A 24,686-nucleotide genomic window follows, 5' to 3' on the forward strand; every position below is an offset into this window, starting at 1 on the left:
CCTGAGTTGGGGTAATGATGGGCACGCCCCCAACGATGTCCGTTCTGTAAGACACTTGCTTCTTCCCACATTCACTCTGGCGACTTAGGTTATCTGAATGAGGCTGTGAGTCTGACGGCTTTGGTACCTAAAATGATATGTAAATGAATCATTTCGCAACCAGCATTTTATAGGAGACCCTCTTTTATCACAGAATATCCAACTAATTTCTGCTTATATATAATTGACACTTATAAAATTTATAATTTTATAAATTGACATTTATAAAAATTATGTATAACAGGTGTATGCCCCTTTAAGTTCTCACACTCACTCTTCTGATACAGTAATACTTAATAATACAGCCATCGTTTCCTGAGTGTCTACTTGGGCAGGTTCTATTTCATACATTTTCCCACTTCATCCTCTGATCAACCCCAGGCACAGGGCCTGCGCCTCCATGGTAGCAGTGAGAAAAAAACCGAGGCTCAGAGAAACACAGGTTTAGAAACATAGGTTTAGGGTCTGATTGTACTATGTTCTACTGAAGTCTGAAACTCTCTCCTACACACAGCCACTCTACTGTGTTCTCCATTTATTAGAGCACTTGACACCACACCATAGCTCCGAGCCGTTCTCACTCCCAGTCCTCCACTGCCACCCGTGATTCTGCGGGACCCCTGAGGACAGAGATCGCGGCAAATGCATCACGACTGGTGCCAGGACAGCCTACCACTGAAAACAGTATTCAATAAATGTTCAAAGACTGACTCAGTGGATGAATCCAAAATCAGCAGGAAAAAAAGAACATGATACTCAACAGAAATTAAAAATCAAAATGTTCAAAATAATTTAAAGCTTATTAGAAATTTTGATAAGAAATGGGGCGCCTGGGTGGCTTAGTCGGTTAAGCGTCCGACTTCCGCTTAGGTCATGATCTCGCGGTTCGTGGGTTCGAGCCCCGCGTCGGGCTCTGTGCTGACTGCCAGCTCAGAGCCTGGAGCCTGTTTCAGTCTGTGACTCCCTCTCTCTGACCCTCCCCTGCTCATGTTGTCTCTCTCTCTCTCTCCTAGAAATAAATAAAACATTAAAAAAAAATTAGAAATTTTGATAAGAAATTCCAACACTTGTTTTTAAAAAAAAATTTTTTTTTAAATTTATTTCTGAGAGAGAGAGAGAGAGAGAGAGACAGCGTGAGCAGGGGAGGGTCAGAAAGAGAGGGAGACACGGAACGTGAAACAGGCTCCAGGCTCTGAGCTGTCAGCACAAAGCCCGACGCGGGGCTCAAACCCAAGAACCACAAGATCATGACCTAAGCCGAAGTCGGACGTCCAATCGACTGAGCCACCCAGGTGCCCCAAGAAATTCCAACACTTGTATCAATGATAAATCACTCACAAATACATCACTAACATGGAATCAAAGAATCAAAGGTACCACAAATGTTTAACATACATTTTAGCTTTTCTAATGTGGCCTAATCAGGAAACAAGGTACTTGGGGCCACAGCATTTCTGTCCATAGACTGTTGCAGGTAGTCTGTCTTTGAATTACACACTTTTTTGACTTTGGATAAAATGTAATAAAATATGCTCAGCACTGATGTAATGTTGGGCATGACAGTTAATCTCTCTCCAATGATTTGAAAGGGCATTTGGGGATCCTGCAGTGTTTCAGAAACATTACAAGTACTTCCAACCAGCACCGTAGTGGTGGTGTAAACACATTTAAAATCAACTAACTTGCCTGCCTCACAGTTAGTCCACGTTAACAGGAAGGGGCACAGCTCCAGAGGACACCATTCACCCTGCAGTCAAAGACCCAAACCATGTACTGATACGATTCCAAAGCAGTGTGCTTTCTCAGGCTTTAACATTCATGAAGCATCAGGCAGGAACATTAAAACCTTCAGATGCCCAGGCCGCACCCCCAGAAACGCAGACTTGCTCAAGCCGCAGTGCTGTGCACACGGCCGCACGGTCGGCAGGAACACCAGTGGTTTCTGAGGCAGCTGCTGCAGAAGCCACCCTGAGGGCCCTGCTGCCGGCCTGCGCTCTCCCACCAGGTCCGGGAGAAGCAGGGAGGCAGGGGCGTCTGCGAACAAGGCTTTATGAAAAGTGGGCACCTGCGGTCCATGTGAGTCTAAGCTGGGCTGTAGCAGATCCCCGCCCACATAACTTAGGACATACACGAGGTGTCTCCTGGGTGACTTTCGGCAACTCCCCCCCACCCCTCCCTCCCTCTCTCCCCAGGAGAGCGTCCCCACAGGGCTTCCTGTCCAGGCTTCGGGGCCCTCTCCTCCATATTTACACTACAATGCAGGTCAGAAACAAAAGTGAGGAAAACAGGAAAGGGAGAGAAATGAATCCTGCTAAGGAATGCGCCCTGAAATCCAAGAGGCTGCACTTTTTGCAGAGCTTTTTAAAGGCAACAGGGACTAGCTAGAATTTTGCTTGACAGGATCCACCCAATGACCGGTCAGGATGGTGAAAGGACTACAGGGGACACTACCCAGAAACAGTCTACAGCAAGTCCATGATGCTCAGCAGCGTGCATTTTACTTATGACTGAGGGAACGGGGCCAAGTTATCCCATTAAGAACAGAAAACAGCAATGAGAGAATTTTAAACCAGAGAGAAAATTACCTGTTCAACTGCATTAGCTGAAATGTACAAAGAGGTGACCCACATGAAGTGAGTCCTTCTTTTAAGGAGTTGACAGTTTAGTCAATCACACATGGGCATCTCCTAAGAAAAATCTTTAATATCACCCAAAAATACAGTGATATTTATACTTTTTCCATTTTTCTTCCAGAAATGATAGTATATTAAAAATCTTTCTCTGGTGCGCCTGGGTGGCTCAGTCAGTTGAACATCTGACTTTGGCTCAGGTCATGATCTCGCGGTTCGTGGGTTTGAGCCCCATGTCGGGCTCTGTGCTGTCAGTCAGCACAGAGCCTGGAGCCTGCTTCAGATTCTGTGTCTCCCTCTCTTTCTGACCCTCCCCTGCTCATGCTGTCTCTCTCAGAAATAAATAAAAACATTAAATAAAAAAATCCTTCTCTCTGCTATTAAGCTGCTTCTAATTTGTCCTTAAAATAAAATGCTAAATATGGCATAATTTTAATGTTAGAGTTCAATAATTAACTTAGAATTGCCCTTTACAATAAAAATTATCTAAATTGTGTGGTGAGAACTCTGTTATGTGTAGAATTTTCAATATGTTATACACCTGAAACTAATATAACATTTTATCAATTAAAAAAATAATCTAAACTGTAATCATTCCCCAAGAACAAGAAAAGTACAAGCAAAATACCCATGAATACAGTAATTCTCTTAAAAATTTTGAATGAAAGTTAGTCTAAATCCAGCCATTAGAATAAACATACTTTCAAGACCAAAAAAAAAAAAAAAAAAAAAAAAAATCAGGCAAATATTTAATGAGAATCAGAAAAATGATCTCACTAGGCAGGCAGCAAGTGTCAAAGACACTAAATGTGCTTGGTTTCCTTGCCCCTGACTTTTCCCTGCTCTCTCTTGCTTTCTATCCTTCATATAGTGGCTGTATTCTGTGAGGAATCTGCATGTATTTTTAGGAGGCGTTTGCCTGTGTTCCTAACAGTAGAAAAGAAAAGGCAGTCAGAGAAAGATGAGACGAACAAAATGGAGGAAAAAAAACAGGGCTTGCTGACTAGAACCTAAAACATTTAAACACAAACTCCTGGGTACTTAGAGCCTTCTCAGGGCTCTATACAGGACCTGCCAGCTACAAACCACTAGGATAAAGTAGAAAGCCTTGCACTTTGCGGCAAATTTATCATTTTGCTAGGACCTAAGTCCTATACTCAGCTTATTCTCCTTGCTCCCAGCTGTCCAAAAAAAAAGTGGAATTCTGGCCACTTTCAAAAACACTAATTTTAAATTAAACTCTAGTATTGATTTTTAAAGTACAATCTATGGTGGGGAAAAGACACTATTTTAAAAGATAGTGGGTTTCTGTTTAGGAACTCACCATACACATCCTGGACACTCCTTCAACAACAAGGGACCAGAGGCCACCATACTTGTACTGTTATTACTTATTATAAATGGTTAGTTGAAAAGTATACTTTAAAATTTGATTTTCCCAACTCTATTCACTGATACTCCCTTCAGGGTTGGTTCCTCCATTACCAGCTCTCTTTTTGTTTTCAAATAAGGGGGAAAATTTGTTTAAAAAGCTGCCACCAATAAATATTCACATAGATGTGAGGAAAGTTCTAAAAGCCACAGACCACGGTGCCAGAGGATAGTCCACTGAGATGAGGTACTATAATTAGGAAGCAGTTAAATAATCACCATTCTCTTACCACTATTCCCTCACCACCCCCTATTCTGAAGCCATGTGCTTCCAAACCCTAATTATGAATTTCTAAAAATTTATATATCACGTTGTATTCAGCAGACCACTAAATTACACAGCTGACCAAAATGCCATTTGGAGAAATTCTATAGAAACGTAAACAACACATACACTAAAATGTAAACTTTAATTCTATAAAGAAATCTACATTAAGCATCAGCAATTTCCACAGGAATGTATGACAAATTATAGAGATTCCACACCCAAATACATTTACATGTGTAACACGCAAAAGATATTAAAACTGACAAGACTCTTTAAAGAAAAAAAAATAAATCTTATGTAAGCATGGGAAATTCTTTCATTGCTATCCTAGAAGTTAAATGCTTATATAAAATTGATTTTTAGTAAGTGCTATCAAGTCTACATTCACTTTCCTATAGTTATATTCAATCTGTTGACAAGCTAAGGATTTCTAGATTTTCTATGGATTCATATTTTCTAAATATGAATTACAAAAGAAGAATTATAAAAGCATGAATACCAACTGATTTAGCTTAAAACCTATAAATTTCAACGTGTAAAATAAAACTGCAAGACCACAAATGCCTCTATACTTTGGAACATTATCCAGCCCTAATCAGCTTCTCTTGCATTTGAATAAGCTTAACAGTGTCATCTGCGTTAAGATGGTTTCACACCATTAATCAGCTAGAGACATTGATTCAAGAGCCCCCAAAAATGGTAAAAAAGCCTGAGACTATTCACTACTTTTTCTCTAGAAGCACTCAGAATCCGGTGCTGGGAATTACTGTAAATTGTAAGAAATGAACTAATTTAGTAAAGTGACTAGATACTGTCTTTCTAAAGAAAATTTCACCTCAGAAATATATATATTAAGAGTTAAAAGCTATTAATTAAGACCTTTTTAAGAACATGTACTTCTGAATCAGTTCAAAAAATTGCTTTCCTGAAACTGCACGGACCTAAAATTAACTTCTGCTTCGTGTACAGATCAGAAGCAGCGCGTGGGTGTTTTCTGTCATGTGGCAACAAGCTGTCTGGTGCAAGACAAAAAATCCGACTTAACTCCGAGAGCAGCTTTAGTTATATTAACTCTTTACTGTGTTGTGATATAAATATGGACTCATTCATTTTAGATGGAAACTAACAAGTGACTATAACATATGCTGACTTTCAGAGCATATGGTTTTCGAGAGTAAGTCGTTTAGGGTCAGTAAACTGGTAACCATACTTTAGTAAAAACACACTTCCACTCAAACAAACCTCACACAGGAACTCCTTCAGAGCCTTTCCATGTACGCCTCTCTGTTTCTGTACGTGTAAGGAGGGGAAAAGCAAGGAGAGGTAGAATCAGGGCGCAGAAGCTATCTACCTGCTTATCGTCCTCAGTAGTAATCTTTCTCAGAAAAGTCTGGTTTTTGCTTTACGAACAAAAGAGTAGGACAGGGCTCTTTTTTCAGGGCCCTGTGCTCCAGGGTCGAGCTCCAGAGTCGAGCAGCCTGGGTCTGGCTCACGGCTCCACGTGGAGCTTATCAGCGATGAAACCGGTAAAAGTTACTCAATCCTTCTAAGCTCACTGTTCCAGATAATTTAGGTAAAACCTTCAGGAACAGAAAGCCAGAAAAAGAAACCCAGGTTGCAAGCAGGAAGCTGTAGCCCCAGAGACGCAGTTGCAAGGGGAGTCAGCCCTGAACTCAAGGAGGAAAAGTGGGTGAGACAAGCTCCCGAGGGGCCGTGTGGCCAGGACCCTCTGGCCGCCCAGGCTCTTCAGATCCACTCCCTACCCCTCCCTGTGCCTCACTTCCACGGCCTCACCTCCGCTTCCTGCTCCTAGCGTCAAATTCTACCCTACCCAGTGTCGAGCCCAGTCAGGGCCTGGAAGACAGGAAGGCCGACGCCTAGTAGCGGGGTTGGTGGCAGGAAGCCCCTTATCCTACTCGGGAAGAGAAAACATCCTCAACGTGCATTTTCCCCTAGAAACATTCTGGTGCAGTGGTTAAAAGCCACACTAATATATACCCCATTAGGTACATAATGGGTTAAAATGGCACTTACGGGCTGGTTTTAAGGGCTGATAATCACCTTGCACAAAAAAATGTATTCACATTATGAACACATCCCTTTTAAATAACCTTTGAGGATGCAACCTGTTGGTAAACTGGAGACTCAGCAGGTATATTTTCAAAGTTAAAACAAAACAAATACTTACTTTGATTTTTATAGCTTTGTTCAACACATTTACCCATTCTACTAGGTCCTGCTGATCATTAGCTTGTAGGAAATACTTCCTCATCCCTGCATTCATAACTGTTGAGAGAAAAAAATAACATACATGAAATTTTGCACTTATTACATCTAAATTTATGTTTGCAGCCACTTCTGAAAAACCACACTAGGTTCAATACTGTGACTCTCGGATTTTCAAAATGCTAGATCGTATGTAATAAAGCTTTTATCACTCTGTAACAAAGGTAAAACTCTTATTTTTAATGGCCATGTTTTTCATTAAATGGAAATATCACAATACATTTAGCTAATCCCCTAATGATGAGCATTCAGGCTATTTCCAATTTTTGAAATTATATAAAATATCCCAATGAAACATCATGTACATATCTCTCTCCATACTTGGGCTACCAGTTTTATAGGATAAATGTGTTGGGTCAACGGGAATTCACCTTTAAAATTTTTACAGATACAGAGGCGTTCACTTTCGAAGGTCCCTGCTCTGTAAAGATAGTTTCCCTACTATTCTTCCTTTCTAATCTTATACTTTAATAAACTTGTGCGTGTTGCTCAAAATAAAAAAATTAAAATTAAATGAAATGTTTACAGATATTGGCAACTTGTCTCCCTATAATGTTGAACCCATTTACATTCCTATCAACAGTGAAGACCTGTTTTACCCAGTGCTCGGCACCCATCCTGGTTCTCAGCTCCTGTGCTCGATAGAGGCAGCTCTGTGACACGGGAGCCCGAGTCTGCAAACAATGCTCCCTAGAGCCCCTTGCCAGCTCAGGCCATGTTCTGTTCTGCTAAGGGAGGTACGGATGAGAGACTGGGAGCACGCTCCTGCAGGTTCCCACAACTGCCCACCTCACTGTCCCGCAGAAGCACAGCACCAGTGACTACTGCTCCAGGCTATGCGGCCACTCCCGACCAGCCGTGCGGTCTCCTCAGATACCCAGCACCAGTGCCATCGGGGCCCCTCTTCCAGTCCTCCAACGTCCTGGCTTCTGGTAATACTACCTCTTCCCATTTCGTCTCTGCAGCATGTAGGTGGTAACTGCTTTGGGCGTTTCTAATTTCTGGGTTTCCTCAGCATTCCCTTTGCACTTTCAGCCTTCCAACACTTGGGTAGGCAATCCCCTGCAACAAATACCTCACATTTGAAATACCTAGTGCAGAGTGTCTTCCCGACTGGACCCCGACAGATACAGTAATCTCTGACCTCCCAAATGGTGAATGATTATATCTAGTTTAAATGTGAATTTATCTCATTATTGAGACAAATTAGTTTCTATGTTTCTTGGCCAATAGAATTTATTTTGTGAGTTTTATTTTATCTATATTTCTCCTCAGTGTTCATTTATTTTGTATTATCTTCTAAGAGCTTTCATATTAATCATTTCTGTTTTATTTCAAGTATTTTTCCCAGCCTGTCATTTACCTCATCACTTTGTCCATGGTATCTTTTATCAAACAGAAAAATATTCTATCTTTTCCTTTTCCTATAATGATTTGAGCTTTCACAGATTTAGAAAATCTCCCCAACTCAAGATTATAAAAATAAACACCTTTAGGGGTCCCTGGGTGGCTCAGTCAGTTGAGCATCCAACTCCTGATTCTGGCTGAGGTCACAACCTCAAGGTTCAAGAGATCCCACTTTGGGCGTGGAGCCTGCTTGGGATTCTCTCTCTGCCCCTTCCCTGCGCACGCTCTTGCTCGCTCTCTCTCGCTCTCTCTCTCTCCCCCTCCCTCTTTCCCACTCTCTCTTTCCCACTCTCTCCCTCTCTCTCTCTCAAAATAAACAAACTTAAAAATATATATATCAAATGACCTACCAGCACTCAGTTGGATATGACTAAGGAAAGGGGGAAATGAAAACCCTCAAGGAAAAACGTTATTTCTCAAATGCACAGGACTTTGAAGTTGGACCTGAGACCGTGACACTAAAGCAGAGCTTCCTTGAATGGAGATGAGGATCTGAGCAAGAAAGTCAAAGAGCACCTTGTGAAATGCTGTCAGACAACTAGTCTGGAAACTAAAGAAACTTAAAACACTGTCAATCAGTTCTTTTATACCTTACTAGAGACTAGAGAAATTATCAATGCCATAAGCATAAATTAAGATAAAGAGTAGCACAATACTACATACATCAACACGTGGCTTTTATTTTTAATTTCTAACAATCGGCCGAGACTCTTTTCACAACCTTGTTCCACCTCCGGCTGAGGCTGGCCCCCCTCCCAATGGCTTCTCCCCTCAATGCTGTTCTGGGCATCTGTGGAGACCATCTGAAGAGTCTGAGAATCGAAGCACTTAGTACTACACTACACCTGATACAAAGTAAGTGCTTAATACATCTAGTTTTGAATAAAATTTATATAAGGATTTTTTTTTTAAAAAAAAAGAAAAGAGGCAAATAACCTCTAAAAAGGTTCTCAGCAGACCTTGCAGGCCAAATAAAAACTCATGTGCTGTATTATTTCATGGCAGGAAGAGGCATAATGATATGATGGGGGGGGGGAAGTGGGAGGTTGGAATCAGAGCCTGGAGTCACTCAGACCTGACCAGCCCATGCCATTAACTAGCAATAATATCCTGCAAAACGTTTGTAATCTCTCTGAGCCCCATTTTCTTCATCAAGGAAATGGATGCAACCCATCCACTCCTCAAAGGGTTGGAGGTGATATATGTAAAGGAAGAAGCACAGTGCCTGGGACAGAACAGACAACGTCATCTTCATCATCTGGAGACTTCCAGTAAGGAAACAGTATGGAAAACGTAGGGCAAATTACTGAGAAGCACACAGTAACAATCAATGTTGCGGGGGGGAGGGGGGCGGGGAAGACAGAGAAAGTATGGAAAAATCTTTGAAGAAAAATAAAGTGTACAAAACCTGCCAGGTGCCATGCTTTTGAATCCAGTGTTCCACATGATAGGATGACTCCACCCACGGGAGGCTTATGTTCTCCTACCTTTCCACGTTGAGTACTTTTCTACTTCACTTCAAATCTTTACCATCATAAAGGCTGAAGCACAAACATTAGCTTGGCTGCAAACAAAAATCATCTCACACCTACAATCAACTGGTTATGGCTCGAATATGGAACAAATGGTCATGAGACACTTTCTTACCTTATTGGCCAGTTTTCTCTATTCCCTCTATTCTTTCTCCATCCTCTCCTTCTCTTAAGCAGATGGCAGACTTTCTTCAAGGAAACTTTAATTTTCTTATTTCTCTCCTCTCATCTGTCTTTGTCTTTGTTTGACTTTTAGAGTTTTTGACTTTTTCTTCTGAGTTTTGCATTGTCTTGTGTTCCTTTTCCTAACTGATGGGGCTCACTCCTCAAATGTCATGTAATCCCGGCCTGTCTATTCATATTTAAAAACAAGGTACTAAAAAAACTAACTGGAAGCTCTCTGAAAGGTATGTAGGGTTACTAACTGCTGGACTTCCCTGCATGGCAAGCTCTTCTAGTGGAAATGCCCAGATGTCAGCACCTCTGGCTCTCTTCTCTAGGGGATGCACACCCACCCCAATACAGCTGGCTGTCTCGTGCTCTGGGACTGGACACAGGAGAAGAGGTGCATTCCATGCACAGATTTTCACTTAGTCCACTTACTTTCAGTTTCATGCCTTGTCTCTCCCCTTTTCAAGCACAGAGCCACACTGATTTTTTTTTTTTTTAAGTTTTTATTTAAGTAATCTCTCCACCCATCATGGAGCTCGATCAAGCTCACGACCCCGAGATCCAGAGGAGTCACATGCTCCTCCAGCTGAGCCAGCCAGGAGCCCCTCACTGATTCTATTTCTGAAGGTAGCACACATGCCATTTCTTGTGGGGGTGGTGGAAGGGCGGCTGCCTGGCTAAGCCGGATGGCAGCAGGGACTAAGAGGCGGTCCCTGACACAGACATCCAAATGTAGTCTCTGGTTTTGGCCCTCCTCTCCACTGCATCCCCAGACAGCAGTGCCCAGAACCTAAGTCTCTCTGAAGGTGGGGTGGCGGCAGCTCCTCACTGGCCTCTTCTCTACTCTGGAATGGTTATTCCAGAATGGAATTCCTCCATCCACTTCCCATCTGTGTACACTGTGGGTTACAGACGCCTGCCAGTTTCACCAAAGATGGTTTGAGTGTTTCTTGTTCTCACTTGTTTTTGAACAATCGGAGATGAAATAAAGGTCGAAGAAACTTTACACTGCCATTCTGAATGGAAGCTGTGGTTCCATTTTAGGAAGCTGGGCCTCCCTCTCTGAAGACAAGCATTTTATGAATCTCTTCTCTATTGCCCCTATGGTATGGACCAACAAACTATTGGCAGACCAACAAATAATCTTAATCTTCGACTCCAACTAAAATCACCCATTCTAAATACTCCAATAACTGAATGTTACATATATTACTATATAGTACTATTCCCTCAAGCTGTAGGTTAAAGGTTTTACATTAAAAAGACTTGTCAAGAGGGAGGGAGGCAAACCATGAGAGTGTTGAATGTTGAGAACAAACTGAGGACTGATGGGGGTGGGGGGAGGGGAAGGGGGTGATGGGCGTGGAGGAGGGCACTTGTGGGAATGACCACTGGGTGTTATACGAAAACCAACTTGACAATAAACTATTAAAAAAGGGAAAAAAAAAAAAAAAAGACTTGTCAAGAGAATATGTGTTATACATTCCAAAACAAAGTTCTCTGTTACTTGACTTGCTCCCACTAGGTTTTCACTCACAAGGCACTGAGGCATTTTCCTATTTATAAGTTTGTAGTAAGCACATAAATGTTTCTTTTGGTTTCTTAGTGGCGATAGAAGCCTTATAGAGGATTCTCTGAACAGCTATTACATCCTGCTCATACCCTAGTCTCCTACTGGATGTATGTGACCACCACCAGATCTTATCCCTAACACAATGCCTCAAGAAGCAGGCTCCGCTTTTCAAGCAAAAGAGAACAAAGAACTCTGATGTCATTTCTACCTCAAGAAGTATTTTACATTAATGGTCCTTTTTGATGTCAGTTGGCCACTCTGAATTTTGTCCCTTCTAGCACTAGTGTCCATTCACCGACTCTGAGAGCACATCAACTCTCCCGGCTTCAACTACCACCCACTATTTTGACCAGCTCCAAATTTCTCCATTCCTGATCTTCAGGCTCCATCCATCCTCAGTTGCCGCCACTGGAACATGTCCATTTGGATGTTTCCCCACCACTTCAAATTCCTCACCAAATGCCTTACCCAACCCAGCTCTCGAGTCCTCATTCCCTTACTTGAAGCACACCCACCTGATAACTTTCTCTTCCCACATATCCTGTCACCGAGTCCCTGCACGTTTCCTCCCAGTATTGTTTGTCTTCCTCTCTCTCCCCCCCACCACCGCCCAGATTCAGGCCCGTAGATAAGATAAGGATGGTCGTTCGGAAGCCACTGAACTAATCTACCTGTATCAAAACTCTCCTATCCACACAAAAAACATCCTTCACCTATGTCAGCTTTCTAGATGCTCTCTAATTTCTCACCTCTCATTTCCACACACACACACACCCCTTGTCAACATGTTATGCCCGGACTTCCGCCTGGCCTCTCACTTTCTGGTCTCTCACCATTCCCGCCAGCCTCACCGAGGATTTCAGCTGGCTGCACACACCACACTCTTCTCCCCTGCGTGCCTCTGGCCCTGTGGTCCCTCTCCCTTCTCTTCCCAATGACAGAGGATGACCAAGGTTTAGCTGGCCACCAACTCAAGTGTCTCCTCACCCAGTGTGGCTTCCCCTGATTCCCAAGATCCCCAGTAAGGATCTGAAGCTCGTCCTTTGTGCTTCTTTAATAAACTGTACACACCATCATCTGTTGACTGTAAGAAATGCAAGGATCGCACCAGGTGGGGTGTCTGTCTGGGAGGCAACCAGCCTGTGAGGTTCTTAAGGGCAGCAACTGCTTCTTAGAACTCTCACAGCCCAGTGCCAAGACATTAATCCCTAAATGTTTGCTGAACAAGTGAATCAGACACCCTCAACTACCTCTCCCCTCAAACTAAAGTTCTCGTTACCCACAAGCTGAAAACCAAATCCTTCCTGTTATTTATGCATCTAATATAGAATAACACAAGGTAGAAAGTGAGAAATTACGTGAAATCTCACTGGCGCTCATCACTATAAACGCCTAGACAGTGCCTACATTTGAGCAGAGGGAGGCGGCTGGCACTGGGAGAGACACAGGAGAGAGGCTTCAGGGGAGAAGTTTTCTTTCTTCACCTGGACGGTGGCGTCAGGGGAATTTGCCTTAGAATAAACCCATTCGCCCATAGGTTTGTGTTGTGTGGCTTTCCAGGACAGTTTTCTTTCACAACATGATGTAATTATGTTAGCCAAACTTACATGAATTAACATATAAAATATGGCTACTTACCAAAGCAGAACTCAGCCTTTGGCCTTAGCTTGGTTGCATCGCTAACCTAACAAAAAAGAGAGACGAGTCACTCATTTCTTCATACACGGCTGTAACCAACCTTAAACGCTGCGTCAACTTCCACAAGTATGATTTCCCAGTAATCCCACGCATTTAGCACTCAGGCCTAAAATTAAACTTAAAAGGCTACTGGAAAAGAACTGCAAATTGAACATAGAATATGGGCCCCAACTGTAAGACGTTCAAAACAAATGACACTTCCATGCTGTCTTTGAACAAACTTGCATTTATTTGAAGGAAATGTGAAGAAGTTGAAAGTAAACCATTAAGTTTTATGTAACACATACATTAAACAACATCTTGTAGTTTAATGTAATTTTTAAAACACCCTCGTAATAAACCACAGAAACTCTGAATTCTTCCCAGATCGCCTATTTCTAAATGAGCTGTGAACCTTAAGAGAAAATGATGGTGGGTAAGGGGGAGATTATGTATTTAATAAAGTCCAAAAATCCAAAAGGCCTTAATCTGCAATGAGGAACCCAAAACGGCACTGGATCCCCTCTTGCACAGTAGAATATCCTGGGATCGTGGGGTTCCTTTGCTAAAGGCAGCACATAGTTCCTTTCAGAAGGAAAGCAGCTAGGACCTGGTAACTGTGATTCCTTCAAATAAAGCAGCTCTCCTGGAAGCCTATTCATGGCTATTACCACCTGACTGCCCAGTGTCAGAACATATCATTGTAGCATCTGTTTTGTGCCTTCAAAAGGAATTCTTAGTCTGGGGTTCCTGACTGATCTCAACTACAAATTCACAGCTCTGAGTCACACTGGAATCTGTTCCAAGAATAAATTCTGGGAAAAAAGTGGCATGTCTGAAGTAGAGTACAAACTGTACAATTGAAACTTCGGGGCAGAGATGAAAGTCAACAGAACGGCCCAGAAAGGGTTTTATTTTAAAAGAGGAGCAGAGGAAGATTTAGGAAGCAGCCGGTCAGTCGGGGCCATTTGCTTAGTTAGTACTTTATTTTTAAAAAGACCAGGCAACAGCAAACGATTGAAAAGATAGGAGCATATGGGCAATCTCTCCCTCAACGGCCTACTCCTCACCACTGCACAGACAAGAAGGCTTGGCAGCGTGTTCACATCACAGTACACGCACGCTGCAGGCCAGCATGTGGGGGCTCCGGCACTTACGTTACAAAGGAATCCTATGCTTCCTAACAAGAAGCGCTGTAGAACTGAACCTGCGAGTGACCCTGAAGCACTTTTTAAATGTCTTGATTTACAGGAACACTTAAGGTATATGTACACATTATGTGTCTTCTACAAATTAAATAATATAGTTTTAATTAAATACATAATAATAATAACATGTTTCCCTTTAAATATGTAATCTTTGTCATCCAAGGGCTGACGTGTGTTTTTTTTTTGTTTTTTGTCAGTGAGAATGAACAGCTCTACTGTGATACTGATAACAAAGTACTCTTTCTATGAGTGTCTGTCTTTACAAGCACACTTGTAAACTGGTCTTCTCTGGACTTTGCTAACAAATCTCAATATATGCATAATAATATACACACACATGTTACTTAATACTACTTTTCACATCTTATATCTTAAGCCATCAACACACATTACTTTGTATAAAAACCCCGCAGGCCTAGCTCTTCGACATCTCTATCTCAGTTCCCACACCAATATAATAAAGGGAAAAAATATCCGAAAATACCCAATCTAAATTTTTGGAAAGGAAAACAGTATTGCAAAAATTCCAGAAAAATCAACAAACAAGGTAACAGAAATTAGTAGAGATGAAGTGAAATGAGGGAAAAATCCTTCTTTTATCATGAAGATGATTCTTACTTTCTTCAAAATAAAACATAAAGAAACAAAAAGTCAAAGGTAATGGGATTAAAAGCTGGAAAACGGTTCATATAAGACAGACTTAGAAAAAATCTTCTCCAGGGGTGCCTGGGTGGCTCAGTTGGTTAAGCGCCTGACTTTGGCTCGGATCATGATCTCAGATTTCCCAAAGACAGAACTTAATTGGTAACTGCTTTTCCTCTTTCTGGTATTCATATACCTAATCATAAAAGCTAATGTTAACTTTTGCAATTTGCCACATCTTACAATTAACTCTATATTCTTCCTAATTCTATCAATGACATTCCTACACATTGTGGCGGTACCATCTTAAGCATGATGTGACCCTGAACGTCATCACTAAATGACACAAAAGGAAAACCACCCCTTAGTCACACTCTTATCCCGAGCAATTCTAATTCATGCATGACTGTGAACCAATATCGAAAAACTACCTTTGAAATGTAGGTAAGTTTAATGGCTCCCACACGTGATGATCCAGAAGGTAAGTTCTGGAAACAAATCATTAATATATAATTAATACTCAACATTAATATCCAACATTAATTTATATCATAATGTTCTACACATACTAAAACCAGTTAAGAAATTAGATGTTTTTAATATTATACTTTACAAATCAACTTTTTCACTTCAAGTATTTACAAATCAAGTTGACAGCATGGATAACCAAACCAAATTCTATTCAGTTCCACCGTAAGGCATTCCAGAACTAAAAGGCTAGTTTTATCATTACTTCCTTTTTCATGAGCTTTAAAAGCCATAAACAAAATCAATCCTGAAGGCAATGGGAAAAAGAAATACTTGAGACAGAAATGCAATTTTAAGAGATTTCAAGGCTATACATATTACTTTGTTCTATTAAAAATTTTTAATCAAGTGTATCCCTAAAAAATGATTTTCTTCCATTTAAATATATTAGTATTTATTACACCATACTTTACGTATATTGATTCCATTTTGTAAAATAATTATTAACTGAAACTCTTTAAGCTGTATGTAGGGAAATGTATATACTGACATGTTCACTAAAATATTTTTGTTCTTCCCTAAACAATTTAGAGGCAGGGTTTGGGTCTTAGAAGAGCTACAGGTAAAGAATGAAGAAGAGTCATTTCTGGCAAAGACTAGCAGGAATATCTCTGTGGAAAAATGAACAGCATTTAAGTTGGTCTCTAAAGGAAAAATCTGAATCGCAATCAGCAGAAGAGAGAATATTCCAGGCAGAGAAAGGAGAGGAGCTACAGCAAACAGATGAGGGTGGCCAAAAGCTACATGTAATACGGGGCCATACAGGGTTGTAGTTTGTGCTGTATAAAGGGAATGGATTAAAGAGGGGGAAGATGGAGGCGGGAACACCAGGGAAAAGAATTTGGAAAAAATGAATAAAGAATATATAAAGGAAAACTCTAATAGATTTTAGCAGTAAAACAGTCTTAACTTTGAAAGTTTCCTCCACTGTAGATTAACCAAGACCAGCTTCTTTACTGACTTTATGATAATGTCAGTAAAAGAAAACCTTCGGCTTTGTTCCCATGAATGATTATGAGGTACTTCTCTCGGACCTCTTTATAAGCTCACTGGAAACAATTCTACAAAAGCCTCAAGACTCCCAAATATAAACTGGTTATTGCTGACCAGGGACCGGTCTTCTCAAGTGTTCACTCCTATGTAAACTGCAATATGTTTTGCTTTAAACTGTATACTACATTCAAGCTTCTAAGTATAAACCATAAATAAATATGTATATAAAATAATAAGGTGTAACTTTAAATGGTTGTGTTCTTACACAAAATGTTTTAAGTTTAGAGATTGCTCTGTGTTTTTTTTCTAATTTTGGATAAGGAAATTAAATGTTAAAATGTCCTTAAAGACCTCCTAACTACTGGGGCACCTGGATGGCTCAGTCAGTTGGGTGTCCGACTTCGGCTCAGGTCATGATCTCACAGTCCATGGGTTCGAGCCCCACGTTGGGCTCTGTGCTGACAGCTCAGAGCCTGGAGCCTGCTTCAGATTCTGTGTCTCCCTCTCTCTCTGCCCCTCCCTCGCTTGCTCTCTGTCTCTGTCTCTCAAAATAAAATAAAGACATTAAAAAAAATTTTTTTAAAAAGACCTCCTAACTACTATCAAAGTGATTTTTTTCAAACACTGCTACCCTTCATTCAAAATTGTTATTTTTCTTTTAAGTCCTCCAAAAATTTATTATTTTAAGTAACTGAATACAGTTCTAAGCTTTTGTATGAGGAAGAGAAATGAGACCTACGTCATGGCTGCATGACATAAAGGATCATAGACTGAATAGTGGCACAGTACAGGGAAATATAAGTTGCTGAGAGATAATGAATATTCAAAATACCTAGTTTCTATGGATCGGTATGATTACTGACAAGTTCAACTACAATAAAAGTAGGTTTCAAAATCTGTCACTTGACGGTGAATAAGAAATAATCAACTCAGGACATTGAAGATAAAAAGGAAAATAAGCCATTTTCTCCTTGTGAGTTCTTACACTCCTTTTGCCAAAATACTTTTTTCCAGTCTTCAAAGCCACTTCCTGATACAGCTACTCAATTATTTAATTCTCCACCATACCCACACCCTCGACAAAACACAGAAAGCTCCAAAATGATTCCTAGTGATACACAGAATGGATTTTTAAACCAATGGTTAGTGGCAAAGAAAGGAAAATGGAGGAAGAATGGTGAGCCAAACGGATTTTCTTTCATTATCAGGGTTATTATGATCATTCTCACCCACAGCACCCTAACATAAGAAACTACAGTTTTTAATAGATCAAATGTCATTTTTTATTAGATCAAAATAGTGGCATATTGGACATTTTACTGAAGTTTTCATGAGGAGATACATTATTAATACATTTAAAAATGACACCAAGCTGCTATGTTGATGGCTAATCCATGGTTTCAGAGTCAAGATTGTAGAAGATTCCATTTAAAAAAAAATGTTTTTTAAGTGGGGGGCGCTTGGGTGGCTCAGTCAGTTAAGTGTCCAACTCTTGACCTCCACTCAGGTGGTGATCTCACAGTTTCTTGAGTTCGAGCCCCACATCAGACACTGTGCTGATAGCCTGACAGCATGGAGCCTGCCTGGAATCTCCTCTCTCTCTGTCCCTCCGCGACTTGCGCTATCTCTCTCTCTCTCAACATAAATATTTTTAAGAAATTTTAAAAGACTGTAAAAGATTCTCATCAGAATGAAGAGTTAAAATTATTAAGAACAGAATACAAAATAGATTTAAAATTCTGTACTACATTTGATAAAAAACAATGTGCTAATTACATCATGGAAAATTGGCTTTAAAAGAGTTCATGTGGAGTGCCTGGCTGGCTCAATCAGAAGAGCATGCAGATCTTGATCTCAGGGCTGTGAACTCCAGCCCACGCTGGGTGTAGATATTACTTAAACAAACAAACAAACAAACTTTAAAAAAAAAAAAAAGAGTTCATGTAAAAAAGACCTGGCTGAGTACAAACTTCAACATACACCCTGCCTGCTATGGCCAAAGTGACCTATTCTCCACATACACCATGGGCTTCCTTGTTGGATTTCTTTGCCCATGCTATTCTCAGAGCACTGCAATACCCACTTCTCCATCTCTTGGCCAAAATCGTACCCACCCTTCTGGGTCAATTCCAAATGCTACTACTTCCATGAAGATCTTAACTCTGAATTCTAAGTTCTTTTCCTTCAGTGTAACGAACAGAGCCTCAGGGGTGCCCACCTTCCTCTGGCTCTAAGTGGGAAGTGCCGATAAAAGGAGGAATTCTGAGGAGGAGAATCTATTATATGTGAAGAAAGAAAAATAATCAAGGAGCTTTAAATACAATTCAGGAGGGGCGCCTGGGTGGCTCAGTCAGTTGGGCGTCCGACTTCAGCTCAGGTCATGCTCTCCCAGTCTGTGGGTTCGAGCCCCGCATTGGGCTCTGTACTGACAGCCCAGAGCCTGGAGCTTGCTTCAGATCCTGTGTCTCCCTCTCTCTCTGCCCCTTCCCTGCTCATGCTCTGTCTCTGTTAAAAAAAAAAAAAAATCTTTTTTTTAATAAATAAATAAATACAATTCAGGAGAAAGCACATGTACCGGCCCGCCAGATCTTGCGAAGAGAGACGAACCAGGAAGAGCACGGGCAGACTGCGCAACAGCTCGTAAGCGAGAGAACCAGAAACTGGGATCTGGTAACTAGTAATTAGAGGGAGTCAAGGGGAACAAAGTTACTTTCCACTTTGTGAAAGAGAGTTTGGGAGGGTGTGCCACAGATAAAAAGATGGGGTGATAAAGGGGAGAAATCTGATGTAAAAAAAAGGCAAATAGGAACTTCTGATTTCTGCTGACCTGTTTCTTCTCCCACTGACTCTGGACAAGTAAATAAAGGTATTAATCATACAGTTGAATAGCCAGGTTACTATCACCCAGGAAAGGTGGTCACACCCAGAGATAAGGGAGTAAAACAGTGTCAATAAGCTCTATTAAGGATAAGGAGAGAGCATAGACCACTCCTAGGAGGAAAAGTCTGAAAGTCAGCACTCAAATAATCTACACTGAATTAAAACACAAATTACCCTCTAATTTCTGAAAGGCTGTGTCTGGATAAAAGGACTAAACTTTATAGAGAATCAGAGGACAGAGTTGGATTAATGGCTAGCAAATACAAGGAAACAGATTCTGGCTCAGAGAGCAAATAATAATTGAAGCGTCTCAAATACAGCAAGTACTTTTTAATAATGTGTAATACGAACAACAGCTAAAGTGAAGACCAGGGAATGACAGGTTTCTGGCATTAAAGAGGAGGTTAAATTTATACTAAGATCTCTTAAAACTTGAATTCCACAGAAACAACTACAAATAAAGGCACTAGTGTATACGTACTTTGTCTAACCTAAAGTAAGTACAGGCCGGTAACGAATACCAGACTGGTCGTCAGGAGATCCAGCTCGTTCTCCGTGGAACAGAAGGGCACCCCCAACCAGTCCCGCTTCTCCCTTGACTCTAAGAGTCCCTCGCCCACTAGACCAGATCAGCTTAGACGTTTGCTCGGGACTCATCCTTGCAACAACCATCCCAATGTGAAGGGAGAGTTTTACAAGGAGAAAAAATTAAAAACTACTCGACAGATAATCTCCAATCCAAGGTCTTTCACAGATCTCAACATGGGGATCCTAATTTTTAATTTATGACATTTCCCCAATGATTTGAAAGCCAACAATAAAATCAACTCATGAACAGCATTACACTGGCTGACACGCAAATCTGACCCTGCAGGATGAAAGGACTACCCATGCGCAAGAGTGTCAACTAGCTGAAGTAGTTCTTTACCAAAGAAACCAAAGACAGCAGTCTCTAGGGACAGTATCTTAAATTTAAATGATTTAAGTATTTTCTACCAGAGACAGCATTTCTCTCCCAAGGGGGGGAAAAAATATGCATGCATAAATTTTTATTAAATAAACTTAGTTGCAACTTCTAAAATTCAAAGAAGACAGCTAGGAGTTGAGGGTGCAGACAAAGAACGCCGGCAATAGAACTAAATCTAAACATACACTGTTTATTAGGACAAATCCTCACACCCATATAGAATGTTAAATACTTGAATAATTAAAATCCTTGTGTGCTTTGGAAAAAAGGTAACCATTTGGATTTTACAAACCTGTGGATTATCCATGTACCACACAAAACTATCTTCTCTGGTATCCAGTATGAAGTACCTTCGAAGAAATTTCCCACTGTTTTCATTTTCCTCAATGTCCAGAAAACCACAAATGCGATTCTGACGATCCACATAAGGCATTTCTGAGCCTGAACATTACACTGCAAAATAAAAACATTAACAGTAAGTATTTCTCGGTGGACTTCATGCACAAAATGTGCTATGGTACAGTCTCTTCAAGAAAGAGCCCACTTCCCAAAACTAGGTGAGGGCTGGGTAATGTGAATACTTAGGAAGCATGGGCAAAAATCACTTTTGAAGTTAAGCTTATTAGGAGTGGTTACTAAATTCAACTACACGCATTGATGGGAGCAAAGGAGAGCTATTCACCTCAGCTGAATAACTGACTTCCTTTTTTCCCCTAATGAACACAAGTGAGCCCTCCAAAAACCCCCAAACTTAATTTCCTCATTTATAAATTGATATGACCTACTTTTCAGATTATTTTAGAATATTTTTAAATTCACAGAACAATAGGTACATTTATTGGCCACGGACTATATGCTAGGCTCTGTGCAAGGTTCTTTTCCATGCATTTTCTCACTGAATCCTCAAAACGACCACATAAACAGGCATCATCATCCCCATTTCACAGATATGAAAATTGATGCTCATAAGAGAAAGTGACGATCCAAGATTAGAGAACCAGTAGATAATAAATCAAAACAGGAACCCAAATTCTTGAGCTCTAGAGCTTAAATCTTTTTTTTTTATGTCTTTAAGAGACAGAGACAGAGAGTGAGCGGGGGAGGGGCAGTGAGAAAGGGAGACAGAATCTGAAGCAGGCTCCAAGCTCTGAACTGTCAGCACAGAGCCTGACGTGGGGCTCGAACCTACAGACTGTGAGATCATAACCTGAGCCGAAGTTGTCGTACGCCCAACCGACTGAGCCACCCAGGCACCCCTAGAGCTTAAATCTAAACATCTACACCACCCTGTCTCTTCAAATTGCTAAAACTAAAATGAATCCAAGTAAAATTAGTTACTATCGTGAAAAGAGAGATAAGCAGGTCTTTATTTAGGTACTTCCTGGTGGAAGCCACAAACATCACCTATGAAGTGAACATGTAACAAAAAAGCTTTTATCATGTCAAACTACCAGTTTGCAGGAAATAAAGACTGTGGAGGGATGCATTCAACTGCCTGCCCACAGAGATTCAATCAGCAAAAGCCAGACTGTGGGAAACAAAAGAACTGCCAGTTTCTCTAGTAAATAAGTTACTATGGGGGAAAAAGAGAAGAAAGAAGTTATAGATTAAAAGAGACTTCAGAGGCATCTCATATTCTGATTCTTAAAGTACTGGGGCGCCTGGGTGGCTTAGTCGGTTAAGCGTCCGACTTTCGCTTAGGTCATGATCTCGCGGTTCGTGGGTTCAAGCCCCGCGTCGGGCTCTGTGCTGACTGCCAGCTCAGAGCCTGGAGCCTGTTTCAGTCTGTGACTCTCTCTCTGACCCTCCCCTGCTCACGCTGTCTCTCTCTCCTAGAAATACATAAAACATTAAAAAAAAAAAGTACTAAAGTTTTGGTTTTGGGATTAAAGTTAAAAACCATGACTTAAGGGGCATCTGGGTGGCTCCGTCGGTTAAGCGTCCCACTTCGGCTCAAGTCATGATCTCACGGTCCGTGGGTTCGAGCCCCGTGCCGGACTCTGTGCTGACAGCTAGCTCAAAGCCTGGAGGCTGTTTCAGATTCTATATCTCCCCCTCTTTCTGACCCTCCTCTGATCATGCTGTCTCTCTCTCTCAGAAATAAATAAAACATTAAAAAAAAAAAAACACATGAGTTGCCAGTCATTTTTTTTCCTCTAGAAACCATAGTTATGACTCCCTTCCCTGATGGATGCAAATCTGCAGACTGTTCCTATTCTAATTCTTCTCTAGCCAGCACCAACTCCTTCTGGCAGCTTGAATTTATTTACATAACTAGCCCTTCATGTAAAGGCTCAAGGCAAGTTTAACCCACAGTGAAAATTCAATTAGAACACATCCTGATAGACTGCATATCTAAATCATTATTCTGTACGCAGCCAGAGAAATGGGAAGACACCCCAAAACTTTTTAAACAAAATCACCAAGTTTGCATATGTGTGTTGTTATAAATCTGGCACTTACAGGAGGTAATTTCTTTAATGAACTTATCCAACATTTTAAAAATTTCTAAAAAGTAATCGAAACTTGAAATATTAACATACTATACTAACGTAGAGGCATACCTCATTTCACTGTGCTTCCCCGTACTGCACTCCATATTGTGTTTTTGTACACACTGAAGGTTCGTGGCAAACCGTACATCAAGCAAGTCTACTGGCATCACTTTTTCCAACATCTATTCACGTTGTCTCTGTGTCACATCTGGGTGATTCTCACGGTGTTTCAAACTATTTCATTATTATTATATTTGTCATGGTGATGAGTGATTATAGTGCACTAAAAGCTCAGATGATGGCTAGCATTTTCTTAGCAATAAAGTGTTTTTTAAATTAGGGTATATATATGTTGTTTTTTCAGATGTAATACTATTACACACTTAAGAGACTGCAGTATAGTGTGAACATAACTTTTATATCACTGGAAAACCAAAATTTTCATTGGATTTGCTTTACTGCGATATTTGCTTTATCGTGGTAGTCTGGAGCCTAACCCACAATACCTCCGAGGTGTGCCTGTATCCCACAGATAAAAACTATCCATTTGTGTGGGACTGCCATGAGGGCAGACATACACCAAAGGAATAAACATTTTTTAAAGTTCTTATTTATTCATTTTGAGAGAGAGAGAGAGCACAAGCTGGGGAAGGGCAAGGGAAAAAAGAGACAGAATACCAAGCAGGCTCCATGCCAGCAGCGCAGAACCCGACATGGGGCTCGAACTCCCAAACTGTGAGATCTATGACCTGAACCAAGCTCAAGAGTTGGACACTTAACCAACGGCGCCACCCAGGTGCCCCATAAAGGAATAAAATTGAAAGCCCAGATAAACCCATACACCTATGGTCAACTAATTTTCAACAAAGGTGCCAACATCATGCAAATGGGGAAAGATCTAGCCTCTTCAAAATACGGCGCTGGGACAACTGGATATCCACAGGCTAAAGAATGAAACTGGACCCCTCTTCATGCTATATATGAAAATTAACTCAAAATGGATTAACAATCTAAATATAAAATAGCTAAAACTCTAAAACTTTAAGAAAAGATAGTAACTGATATTCATGACCTTGGATTTGACAATGAATTCTTAGATATGACACTGAAAGCATGAACACCAAAAGAAAAAAATAGGCTAAATTGGACTTCATAAAAACTAGAAGCTTTTTTATATCAAAAAACTTTCATATATATATGAAAAGAGAACCTACAGAATGAAAGGAAATATTTGCAAATTACATACCTAACAAGGGTCTAGTATCCAGTATAATCAGCTCTTCCAACTCACTAACAAGCAATCCAAATAAAACACAGGCAAGGACATGAAAAGACATTTCTCCCAAAGAAGATATACAACAGAACACAAAAGATGTTCTGGCCAACAGAGCACAAAAAGATGCTCGGTATCATTACTAACTAGGGAAATGTAAATCAAAATCACAGTGAGACACCACTTCATATCCACTAGGATGGCAATAATTAAAAGAAAGGAAAATAACAAGTGTTGGCAAAGATGTAGAAAAATTGGAACCCTCCAACACCGTAAAACAGTACAACAGCTGGGTAAAACAGTTTAGTAATTCTCCTAAAGTTAAACACAGAATTACCATATGACTCGGCATTTCCACTCCTAGATATATACCAAAAAGAAGTGAAAACAGTTACTAGTGTATACATAAGTATTTGTAGCAACACTATTCACAATAGTGAAAAATTAGAAACCTATTTGTTCATCACCAGGTGAATGGTTAAAAAACATGTGATCTCTCCCACCACAATGGCGTATTACACAGACACAGAAAAGAATGAAGTACTGAGGGGCGCCTGGGCGGCTCAGTCAGTTAAGCATTGAACTCAGGTCATGATCTTACCATTCGTGGGATGGAGCCCTGCACTGACACCATGGAGCCTATCTGGGAGTCTCTCTCTCTCTCTCTCTCTCTCTCTCTCTCTCTC

At 40.8% G+C, this 24,686-nt stretch overlaps 1 protein-coding gene across 3 annotated transcripts in view; it reads right to left on the bottom strand.

The window, feature by feature from the left end:
- The window catches only part of PLEKHA1 (pleckstrin homology domain containing A1), a 54,654-nt gene that overhangs the window by 17,236 nt on the left and 12,732 nt on the right, over nt 1-24,686 (bottom strand). For all 3 annotated transcript variants that reach the window (XR_013338879.1, XM_077779479.1, XM_077779480.1), the window contains exons 2-6: nt 20,525-20,685; nt 15,296-15,352; nt 12,976-13,021; nt 6,557-6,654; nt 2-127 (exon numbers count right to left, since the gene is read on the bottom strand). Coding sequence is in view for 2 of the 3 variants with exons in the window: in XM_077779479.1 (XP_077635605.1) it covers nt 2-127; nt 6,557-6,654; nt 12,976-13,021; nt 15,296-15,352; nt 20,525-20,665 (468 nt within the window). In the remaining variant the exon portion in view is untranslated. The remainder of the gene's footprint in view (nt 1; nt 128-6,556; nt 6,655-12,975; nt 13,022-15,295; nt 15,353-20,524; nt 20,686-24,686) is intronic.

This window comes from Crocuta crocuta, unplaced genomic scaffold (assembly GCF_008692635.1).
Source record: "Crocuta crocuta isolate KB4526 unplaced genomic scaffold, BGI_CrCroc_1.0 scaffold138, whole genome shotgun sequence".
Classification (NCBI taxonomy): Eukaryota; Metazoa; Chordata; class Mammalia; order Carnivora; family Hyaenidae; genus Crocuta; species Crocuta crocuta.